This window comes from Buceros rhinoceros, unplaced genomic scaffold, assembly GCF_000710305.1.
Source record: "Buceros rhinoceros silvestris isolate BGI_N320 unplaced genomic scaffold, ASM71030v1 scaffold26161, whole genome shotgun sequence".
Lineage (NCBI taxonomy): Eukaryota > Metazoa > Chordata > Aves > Bucerotiformes > Bucerotidae > Buceros > Buceros rhinoceros.
In genome coordinates this window covers 27,127-39,380 of record NW_010392905.1, presented here as the reverse complement: position 1 = coordinate 39,380, position 12,254 = coordinate 27,127, and the positions used below count along the sequence as shown (strand labels likewise).

General features: G+C 39.1%; 1 protein-coding gene across 1 annotated transcript in view; it reads left to right on the top strand.

Annotated features, from left to right (window-relative positions):
• Positions 1-4,601: 4,601 nt before the first annotated feature.
• USP12 (ubiquitin specific peptidase 12) overlaps positions 4,602-12,254 on the top strand; it is a 30,344-nt gene continuing 22,691 nt past the window's right edge. The window contains exons 1-2 of the mRNA XM_010144674.1: positions 4,602-4,637; positions 7,470-7,508. Of these exons, the coding sequence (XP_010142976.1) occupies positions 4,602-4,637; positions 7,470-7,508 (75 nt within the window). The remainder of the gene's footprint in view (positions 4,638-7,469; positions 7,509-12,254) is intronic.

The window sequence follows — 12,254 nt, the reverse complement described above, 5'->3', positions numbered from 1 at the left end:
GGCGCGGGAGCGGGAGCGCGGCCGTGGGTGGGGATCGGGAGTGGAGCGGGGTTAATCGGCTTTGGGAGACTCAGCCTTGGTGCAGACCGTGATGGGATTGGGTTGGGCTGGGGACGAGCCGGGAGCCGGCCAGGCGTGCGGGTTAGTGAGCACAGCTTTGCCCCAGAGCGTGCCGAAAGCTGGGAGGGACTTTGCCTGGAGCTGGGGGTTGCTTATTGCAGGTATGTTGTTTTTAGGGCAGGGTTTCCAGAAGCGGTCTCCTTTTCCCGGTGCGCTTCGTGATTGTCCGCAGCTCTCCGAGTGCTTCCCTCATTCATGCGGTGGGGCTGTAACTGCCGTGCCCGCTGGCCGGCGGGTGCTCCTCTGGTTACCCGGAAAAGTGTTCGCATCCCGCGCGGTCTGCGCGCCCAGCACGCTCCGCGCCTTGGCGTGTAATTCGACTCGTTCGCTTCGATCCAGGTCCTGATAGGAGGCTTCTTCCAGGGATTGCTTTTTCATTACTCTCGAGAAGTTAGAGCTATAAGCAGATATACCGATGTGATTAGACTCGCTTGGGGTTTTTTAAAGAGGGGTGGGGAGCACAGTAGATTCGCTGATGGAGGAATGCTGAGTTTAAGGAAGGAAATAGCCCTTAGTCAGTCGAAGTTACCACTTGTCGTGGAAGAGGTGTGTTGATGGTTCGTAGGTGAAGACCTTGCATTTGTGCTCCTTTATACCTATTCCATGGCCAAGTGAAAGTCCTTGTTCTCAAATCTCTTTCCATGGGGCAAAGGAAGGGATGGTTAAGGGAAAAAATGCGTTCTCTCCAGTTTGTTAATGCGCTGAATTGGGATTATAATGTCTCATGAGTGTCATGAGACATTATGATGTCTCACAACGTGGGAAATGCTTACACTTTATATTATTGGAAACTGATTTATGGTTTTCATAAATCTTGCTGCTGAGAGTCCTTAACATCTCAGACGGACATCTCAGAGGTGGCCCATGAGAATTTTGGATGAATGTCTGTAGGCCTGTGGAGTGAAATTGCTCAGGTGGTTGTTGATCAGCTGGAGAAATGTGTTTTGTGATATTCTCGTTTGGACTTGGAAAGTCTGACTCTCGAATTCATAAGATGTATAGCAGCATCTTTATATAGCCAAATGTTGTAGGACGTATACCATGTACTTCAGGAGTTTTCATTCTCTGACAAAGTCAGATTTTAGGTTAGACTGTTGAGGAGCCAGTAAGATTGATCCTTGAGCTAGGACAGTGTCGTTTTACTGCAATTCTAGCTAACATCTTTTCACCCACATTTGACCACTAGCCTTTGTGTCAGCATAAATTCAGTGCTGGCCTCTTGACTTGGGTCCAGTTTGGGACGTCATTTTTTGTCATCTGGGCAGCATTGATGTTGTACATCTGGACTGGCCAGGCTGATTATTCTGTATTTATGTTTCTCAGAAATGACATTATGTCATTGATGTTACATCATTACATTTGGGTCAATCCCGAAACAATTTTTTCAACTGAAAATCTTATGAATGTGTCTATACCCATGAAGTGGAAGTTCTGATGGCAATTAGGTATTATCTGTCCAATCATAATCATGTGCACTTAGGTCGATAAGCTCCAGGCATAAGATTTTTCCTTTCTATGAATGAGCTTTAATAGTACTGTGAGATGGGACAGCTAGTGTAGGATACCTGCTGTAAATGTTTTCCCAACATTTAATAGATACTATTAGATTGTGCTTAAAAGTATTTTGGTAAAGATAGTGTGAAGAAGCACTTGATGTTTACTGTGGAGTTGTACACTACAATGTGGTTATGGTGAGGCAGATCTTTTTCATTTTAACAAGAGTTGTATACTCGTGTTTAAGCATATGTATTGCAAAACCAAAAAGGAATATATTTGCTGAGTATATTTTTTTTCCCTTGGCAATTCTTTTTCTTGTCAACCCACAGTTTGATAAACTGCCAGACAACTCCCTAAAAATTCTTACAAGTTTTTCTTGCCTTTCCCCACGCTTCTTACAACAACTCTTGTGTTGTTGCTTCTCTTTTGGTGTTTGGTTAGTACAAAACCAGTAGCTGGCAATTTTTGTCAGAAGGCAGTTTATACGTACACAAACCTAACATGCATGTATGCACGTGTAAAAGCGCAGTCTGGAACCATGTTGAAGAAGCTCATCCATCTCAGTCCTACGTTTCATGACTTCTTTTTTTGTATCCAAATTCACTGCTGACTCACATTTTATGCGTCTTAGCCTTGTTGTTCAATCTGTGAGTATTAGAATGCAATACCTTATATTTTACAGTAGTGGCAGGTTGTGCGGGTACAGTGAAGAGTGATATCCAGTATTTTTAGTTTGTTAGCTGTGGTGGCATTTGAGATGGTCTTACAAGAGCACAATCTGTCTACAGAGGGATGCTTCATTAGTTCATTGATCTGTACGCCAGTGTTCATGCCAGTGATGGCAGAGCTTTTCGTGTAGCACTGTCTCCTAGTGTTGTATCCCTTTTGAGCTTCTTTGAACTTCTTTGCACTACATCACCACTTCTGTAGTAAAGTCTTAATTACGAGGATGGAGATTGTGGAAAAGCTCTGGAAAATACATTGCCCTTGAGAGGTTTAGCCACTGTTCTTGTTGGAAAATGGATGAAGTTAAAAGTGCGGTCTTTTTTTTCCTCTTAATGTCTTTGCAGTGAAAGTAGCACTTGGTCTTTTATCCTGATCCGTGCATTAAACTGCAAAGTCAAAGTGTTACCTGACTGGGTTGTATGGGGTTTTTATGCATGGCTGAGAAGTGATAAAGTAACCTGTGCTGACTGCAGTGAAGATATGCCCCAAGCTATACTTGCCATAAAATAGATGGAATCTCATACTTCTGACTTTTGTTTCTGTTGTCTAGGATACAGCAAACACTTGCCAGCAGTTGAAAGGTATCAAGTCTTATAGTAGCTGAAGCAAAGAGAAGATAGAAATTATCTTTGTAGCTTAAAAGCTACAAAAAGCTACAAAGATGTTGGTATTAGACATACAGAAGAAAGTTGTAATGGTAGTAATGCTAGTTTTTCAGCGTTTCTTCTAGAAACTGGTTGATTATGTTAGCACAACCTGCAAGAGTTTAATGACATTTAAAAACTATGATAATATAGAAGCTGTACCCTTAAACATGAAAATCTTTTCATCATGTTTCAGATGTTTGAGTTCCTTTCTCTGTCTGCCGGATTAGCATCTTCTAAAGGGTCAGTGTCGCTGAATATTTTCAGTGATTGATTCAGCCCACTACACTGACATCAAATACATCACTTTGTTGGTTGTGTGATGCAGCAGTGTGTTCTGCATGAGGAGACTGTGCATATTTTACAATCCAAATTTTTGTTTTGTTTTTGAAAGGAATAAGACTTGTCAAGTCACTCTGAATGGCTGGCCATTGTCCCTTTCCTGCCTACCTCCTGAGTAAGGGTACTGTCACCAGGATCCTTTTGCCTGTTTCAGCCACATTTGGCAAGAATGAAGAGGTCTCAGAGGTACTGAAGTTCAAACGAGCATGTGAGGCAGAAAAGGCAGCTTAGAGGAAACAGACCCTGGAAAGTGCCCGGCTGAGGGAAGGATGCAGTATGCCTACCTTGGATGCTGTAGCAGAGAGATTTTATAAAAACACTCAATTGCAGCAAAATGTTATAATGAACTGTGAGATAGGTGTATGTGTATATATATATATATATATATATGGACTTCATTAGTCCTTACAGAATTACTTGTTTACAATAGGGTTGTCAAACCTGATTGTGAAATCTGCTCTTAATGTAAATTGATGTTTGCCATAGTGTGCAGTCAGCCAGATACGGCTCTGATGTACTCAGTCCTGTTCCTTCTAATTGCAGCGTCTCCTCTGAAGCACAGATTATAATATTTAAACATTAATTGATGACCAGGTTAACTGATTCCACAGGAAAGTGTGCACAAGCCTCACACTAGAAGAAGTGACTATTGGGAGTTACAGCAAGGAAAGAAAAGTTGTGGAAAAACATAGCTTCAAAGAGAAGAGGTGATAGAAATGAAGCAGAGGAGGAGACGACTAGAGTAATACAGAGAAAATAGCAGTGTTATGATACTCCTTTATCCCGCTGTCTGACTTGCTTATGTAGCAGGGTTGGCAAGAAGAAACATGTGCTGTGTCTCAGCCACCACATTTCACTCTGGCATCATGACCTGAATCTGCCTTGATCAGTGGAGTGGAGTGTTCAGGCACGTGTTCTGTTGTGGTGATTCTGTTGCAAGCATGTTAAATTTTGGAGAAGTATTTGCTAGACAGTTGGAGTGAGAGTTTAAACCACAGTAGGGAGGTTCACTCATCTGTTGGAGTTCTTATCAGGAGAATATTTCATGATAAATATGCCACTAAGATTTAAACATGATTGCAGCATTTGTCATCATCGTTTTTGTATATGTAACATGCTACAATATGGTAATAAGAGACAAGTCTGTACATTTGCTCTTTAAAATACTGGGTTTGTGACACTGCTTAGTATACTGATTAATTTAGACAGATTTTTTTAAAATCTACTTCAAAATATGAATTTGACTCTAAATGACTATAAAATGATACGAAAATGATACGGAACACAGAGAAAAATGTACCTGAAATTGTGAGACTGTGGAGCAATATTTATACCAGCACAGGGAATTATTTAGTTGGCATATTACTCAGTTGGATAATTTCAATTATGTAAATGCTCCTTTTTACCTGTATGAATACAAGTTCTAAGCATGAAGAAACAATGAAATACAAACTTGGACTCTAGTGTTGCCGACAGAATTTTAGCTGTGTCAGTGGGTATAACTGATCCTGTTGCTAGACAAAGCTTGAATATTTAGATTGGTCACTTATATAGTCTTTGTCTTTACTTTTTAAACTACTGAAGCAACTAATTTGCCTTAAAACTTCTAGGAATGATTCTGTAAATATGTGGTTAAAGGGTGTCTGTCCACACATTGATTTTGTGTACTTTTCTGTTTCAGTCTGTTGAAGGGAAGAGGTATATAAAAACTCCGTATAGGAGGTAACTTTTGTTTTCCTAGCTTAGAAAGTTTGCTGAAGTTAAATGCTTTTAACAAATTGTGTATTCCAGTAAGGTCTATCTGAATAGATATTCCTCAGTTGAGGAAAAAAAAAATCTAGATCTTTTTGTAGCACAGAACCAGGTGTTACTAATGCAAGTAGACCAGAACTGGAAAACATTTTTACAATTTTCGGTAAACTCGTTCATTTTATAATTCCATGAAAATGGGAAATAATAAAAGCAACATACTGGTTTATCAACAAAAGTGGCTGAGCAAATGTGTTCTTCCCCACCCGACCCCCCACCAGTTCTGGGTGATTAGGTAAGTCTGACTTGTCTAAAAGATTAATATAATGCTTATAGCTGTCTGTACTTTTAGGCAGTGAAAGATTTCTAAGGTCACCATCAGATCCTCTTTTAAATACATCTCACGGACTTCCTATCTTGTCTGTTAGTGTGATTCAACCTTTAACTAAAAGTCTTTGAAGGTAATGGTTTTGATCTTTTGGGACCCACCTTAATAAGCATCATTATGAGATGTGTTGCACTGATGCTGTCGAAAATCCATCCCATTGGAGGAAACTGAAGCAAAGGCACCTTATATCACAAACAGCATTACCCCAGGAATTTTCTGGAATTACGCAGTAGAACTACAACTTGTCTTGCTGACAGTATTTTAGTTTTTAGCAATGCGATTTAATTCTGTATTGGGGATAGCAGACAAAGTCCATTTCAAGTCTGGCAGCAACTGGGAAAGAATTATAGAAACATCTTTCTATCTTTTCATGCTTTGAACATCCACTCCATGAAAGAGCCAAGCTCAGAGCTGTGATACTCCGAGTCTCAGTTTCATAAGTGAGAGTAACTTATCTTTGACTTCAGTATTGAAAAACAGAAGGAAATATTACTATATCTGGTTGTTGTGAAGGCAAATATGTTGTGTGTGCTCAGCGGTTCTCAAAAAGATGAGTTTGGTAGGCATAACTAAGTGTGAAGAGAAGGTAATTTTGTGCTATGCTATAGTTTTCTGTGTCCAGGCAGAGATGTTTTTACTTTGTACTCAATAAAAAGCCTGTTTTAGCTGCACGCAATTAAAATGTACAGGACTATGTCTTAAGCTAATCAGTTAATGAAATAATAGAATCATAGAACCATCTGGTTGGAAGAGACCTTTAAGATCATCAAGTCTTGTAAGTAATTTTAAAATACAAACCGAAACTATCAAAATATTACATATTTATTGTAACTAATACTAACAACTTTACTAACACATGTTCTTTTGTGATCAGTGAGGATTATTGAATCCCACTCAGCATATTTCACTTCTGCTTCCTGGGCTGGAAGCAGTATCAAAAGAACGCGTTTCCATTTTGGTTGCCGTTGAAACAACAGGTATAAACTGATTAGATATAGCTATTCTGTTTGCTTTTAATCTTTATTCATATAAATACATGGAAAAGTATGTATTCACATATTGCGATAAAACATAACTGTAAGAATCGAATTATGTATTTCTTCTTTAGCAGAAGATTCCATCAGTCACAGGGCGTTAATTAGTGTGGGCTATGAAATTCTGTATACCTTCAGTGGTGGCACAGACAACAAAGAGCCTTCTCACGCATGGCAAAAAAAAAAGTGAAAGCACTAATAAATGAGTGCGTCTATTTTGAGATTTATTTGGGGGGAATTATAAATAATTAAATTAATTCTACACTTTTACCGTTTTACTCTTGCTCAGGAGATCATTGCTATTCCTGGTTACTGAGTTTCCCTTTTACTCGTAATGCCTTTCTGTCACTAGGAAGAATAGAAGTTCTGTTTTGTGGGGGTTTGGGGTTTTTTTTGTTGTTGTTCACTTACCTAAAGCTAAGGTCATATTTTAAAAATTTGGCTTACATACACCTGTGCAGCATGGTTTATTTATCTGAGTCTTTTATCTTTATTGTTCCATACTTCCTGAGGGAGCTGGAAACCATTTTAGGAAAGGATCTAGCATAGTGCATGTGTGAAGTGAGAAATGAACATAATTTTGACAAGAAATTTAAGTTTGGGGTTAAAAAATTTCTTTTAAAGCTGAAATTTTTTGTTTTACTCAGGAAATTTGCAACTCGATAAAGCTGGAGGATGTAGCTGTTAGAGCAAGCTACTGAAAAGATGACCCTCCAAGTTATCAACTGATTCTTACTCGAGAAAGTTACAGACCAAATCCTCCTACCCCACCCCAGTAAGACTACCACTAGTGTAATCCTCAAGCACAGTAGGCTGATTATGAATCAAGTCTTTGTAAGAGAAATGCTGACTACTAGGTTGGATGATAACAACAAGGTGGGACGCTTTATAACTGCTCTTCTTTGCCTGCTTGCGGACATGTTCTTCGACAGTATTTTTAATATAGGGTGGCTTGTTTTTCTTCTTTAGATAAGTGCCGAGTGCATTTTTGTTACTGTTTTAGCTCAGGTAAGATGTGTGCAATTCTGAAGTGATCCTCCCAGGCATCCCAGTTTACCTCGCTTCAGTTTGCATCTCGGTGTGGTCATAAAGTGCACAAATTAGATTCCTTTTGGAGGAAACTAAATCAAGTGGTACAGTTCAGAGGCAGCTGGGTGTTCAGTCACAGAGCCAGCCTAGAACTAATCTGGCAAAAACCCTCTGAAAACCAAATGTGTATGTCAGATCATAAGCACCAGCGGATTAGCTTTTCCGATTGGCTCCGTATGTTAGCTGTTAGTGTGTCTCAGGAGTACTAGTTGACTTGTACCACTACAGTAGTGTGACCTTTGAGGCAGTGAGAAAAGGCAGTAACAGAAGCGGAAATGGCATTTAAAGATATTACTGCTTTAGCAAGTGAAAAAACTAAACAAAAAACAAAACCTATCATATGTCAGCACTTTATATTTTTTTCTTTCTTTTCCATTGAAATGTACAATGTCAGGTACTTTTTAGTTTCATTTAGAACTTTGGGAGAATGTATATTCGTAAAACATGAAAATCAGGAAAATTCAACTTAATAAAATGAAACACTTTCCCACTCTATTTTTTGGGCTTTGATTCCACTAAACTGAAACTGCTTATTTCGTTAATGTTAATTTATAGAAGCCTTGAGCTCTTTGAAAATAAAAGTTGAGAAACTTAATTAAGGACCTTCCATGGTAAACATTGATTCTCATCCCTTAAGAAATTGGCATCTAAGGGGATCTTTGATAAATCCTATAGTGTAGCCTTTTTCTTTAAGTTGATGGGGGAGATAAACAATAACTGTTCAACATGGTTAAGCTAAGGTAATTCATGATTTATCTGCTCAGTTTGAAGTTAAACGCAAGGATGAATGAGCTGAATGACAGAGCGCAGCGAGTTGTGATCAGCAGCGCAATCTAGTTGGAGGTTTGTAGGTAATGGTGTTCCCCAGGCGTCAGTACTGGGTCCAGTCTTGTTCAGCATATTCAATTATGACTTGGAGGAAAGGACAGAGTGTACCCTCAGCAAGTTTGCTGATGATATATACATTGCTCCGAAAGTAATGCGTCCTATTTATTTCCATGGAAACTACAACAGATACAAAGAGCACAGTAACACTGTTTGATATGGCAGGTTTTCAAGCTACAAAACACTGTTTTTCAACAGTCACCACCATTGACTGTGCATATTTGCCAGCGATGAACAAGAACCTGTGTGCCGCACTCATAAAAATGTGCGCCTGCGGAGGTGACCACTGCTGAAACGCCCCACCCGCCACCTCACTGTGCTGACATCCACCATTTGGTCTCCATAAATGTTCAGCAAGCGTGAACCTGCTTTACCAGGGGGGTTGGACTAGGTGATCCTCAGGGGCCCCTCCCAAACCCTACCACTTTCTGATTCTGAAATTCTGTGAAGTGTGCAATAGTTCAGTTTTACACCTAATTTTCATGATGTGTAAGAACACTGTTTTTAAATCTCTGATGCTTTAACGTTGTTTCCAGGTTCATTTTCAATAACAAAGAGAAGTTAAGCAGATCTTGATTTCGTATTGTGTTCTTGTATACACACCTTAGTAGCCAAACTTCTCACTTGTAAAGCGGTATTGCATTAACTGTGACGAATAGGTATCTTGTGTGCCTGTATAATTATCTCTGTGCTGGAAGAGGTGCAAAAACTGGTAAATGCTAGTACTATTGCAGTATTAGCTTTCTTGGACTTCCGTTGTGCCTCTGTTCCTTCCCACATCTGGATGATGGTTTTGTGTACTTCCACTCAGAAGGGCAGGGGAAACTGGAGGTGGGTGTACTAACCTAAGTTGATGATGTTCCTTTCTGTCACCTGCACAGTGTCACAGACATACTGCAGTGTGGGTTCTGAGCACCTATTGTATGGATTGTTCTGTGAGCTTCCAAAAAAGAAAGGTTCATTTTGGGATCTTCCCACCTTCCAGTTAAATGCAGAGGAAAAAATTCTGTACTTTGCAGCGAACATCACAGACTGGAATCTCCCAAGTCTAGATCTTAAGTCCAGTAAGTCCATCTTGGCTGATGGAAAGAGATAGATTCCACTTCTGCCTTAAGCCTCTGCTGTCCTCTTGTCCAAAAGATGATATACCATAATAGTTGGTGTTGTCACAGTGCTTCCCATCTACATCTGTATTTGCATAATGGAAGGATCAACTGGGGCTAATAATGTGTACTGTAGTAATGAATGGGAAACATTTTGCAGCAAGCAATAGTTAAGTTTTAAAATAGCTTTTGTGGGTCAGATGTGAACATGCATTTTAATGTACTCTTTCAACCCCCTGCTGCATACTGTTTTCGCTCTCTGCAGCCAACACCCTGTGCATATTATAAGTGATTACTTTGGGGGGAGGAATAACATCCTTTATGACAGACAAAAAGAGAGCTGTAGAGGCAAGTCGTAAGTAGCTTAAAGGTTTTTATATTGGTGTAAAATGTTCATGCTGTTTTGTAGTAATAAAACATTCATAAACACAGGTAATGCCGTGCTTTGAAACCGTGTGAAAGTCTAAGCTTTGAATGAAGCAACCTTGAATAATCAGACAGCCATAACAACATTGGAGTATCTCAGCATGTCTGTCTTATTGTCAAGTCAGGATCTTTATTGTGCTAGAAAACTACATACAGCGTTCCGGACTATGCAAAACAGAAACATCAAAGTTTATACTGTATTGTTCTTCCTTCCAAAGATAGAATAAAGCAGCTACTCCACCCTGGCTTCGAAAAGAAAGAATTTCCTAAAAGCCTGCTCTTGAATTTGTTTATTTTTAAAGAAGCAGAGATTTTAACAATAGGATAAAAGGGGCTGCACAGTTCTTTTATTTCTAGTTTACTTGTAAATGATATCCACCTTACCACAGCTTGTGGGTGTGTTTCAATAAGACTGCAAAACTAAATATTCAGAAATTATGGAGTGCTTTAGTCTTAAATGAGACTTTTTTACCCATTTTCCTTACCACCTTTCCAAACATCACTGTTTGAGAACAACTACTGCAGCAGTAAGCCGTGCAGCCAAATCTGCCGTAAAGGAGGGACTTTATCATACTGGATAATTGCAGGAGATACGACTGATGAAAAGGCAGCTGGGGCTGTGTTGTGGACAGACCAGAGCTCTACTGTCCCAAGTGTGAAGTTATGCTATCTTTCGCTCTCGTCTAGTTAAAGTTGTTTCCTCCGAATGGGCCTTTGAATGCATGCTTCCAGTTTCAGAATTACTAAGCTACAGAGTGTAACCACTCTTAAGTATTCCAGTACCATGTTCACGTCATGGCAGACACCACATAACAGAGTTTCATTTTAAATCTATAAAGTTTTATGCAGTCCTAATTTTAATTCTATCCACCTTCCCCTGTCTGTAATGAATCTGTGAAGTCTTGCATGCTGGTTTTTAGTGTAGTCTGTCATTTTTATTTGATTTTATTGTTATAATATCCAGGGCTATTTGCTGTGTCTTTGATGTGAAGAAATAACTTGCTGGGAAGGAGTCACATCTGGGTTTTTTTTTTATACTCTGTGGTATTTTAGCTTCACTTAGGCCTGATTTTAGAATATTCATGCTCATGTATTAGTTTGATAGAGATTTTTATATATATATCAGTGTTGTATGGATGCATTTGCTTTTCTCTGAAAGCAGTCAGTGTAAGAGCTCATAGAAAGCTGGTTTGTTTTGTTACCTGAATTTTCCAGAGTAGAGGTTTTCCTGTCTCTGAACAAAAAAACCTCTTCCCTTTGAAACCCAATGTCTATTGCACCAGTTCTGTCAACAGTCATCAGCTGGGACCACAGAGTAACCAAAGTTACCTTTTCTGACTTCTTTTTGAGGATCAGACCCACCAGGTTTGTTGGGCAAAGGCTGCAGCATTTGTAATGCACACCAACATTAGCTGTACTATGCTGTCTTTTAATTTTACAAAGTTCAAGGTATTTAGAAAAAGCACTTTGAATATTTTATATTTTCACTGTAAGTGGACCAGACCAGTCTCTTTTCTTCCTATGAATAACCTGCATTTCTTAACTTTTTCTGAAATGTGCTATTCAGTATGAAAATTACACTTGTTAAGAGGAGCTCACCATTTGGCCTTGTATCAGCAGCTTTGCAATACTGTACCAGTGCAACTGTTGTTAAAGAAGCTCCAGTCTGAAAATAATACATAGCATCAAACCAGTGTAATTGCATGAAAATACATAAAGATGCTATAACTAACTTTGAGATAAATTTTAACAGAACATATTTGGTAACGCATATCTCTAAGGTGTTTTGGATTATGTTGAAATAATTTTCTTGTAGTGGAAGAGTGTTAGGTTCTTTCTTTATTAGAAGTATTTAAGCATTAAGATATGGCACAGAAGACTTGCTGTCTGCTTTAAGACCGATGTGAAATGGTTTTGTGGACAATCTAAACATCCTGAGAGTGCCAATCAACAGAGAACTCAGAGGACTGAATTTTTTTTCTGCATTCATGGCTAGTATTATCCTGCCTACAAGCTTGTCTTTGCATTAACTGATAGACTAGCTGAACCAGTTTGGTTAATTTACCACATATGATTGTTGAGCTTGGTCACAAACTCCATCCCCCCACCCTTACCAGGGTACAGACAGGAAGGTGTTTCATGCATTTTCAATGTTTACTATCTCGTTTATTTTTGTGTTCCTCCCTCCTGACTAGAAGGAGCTTCAGTGTAAGTTAAGTAAACTAGAAGTCTTATGGTCCAAGATCGGAAG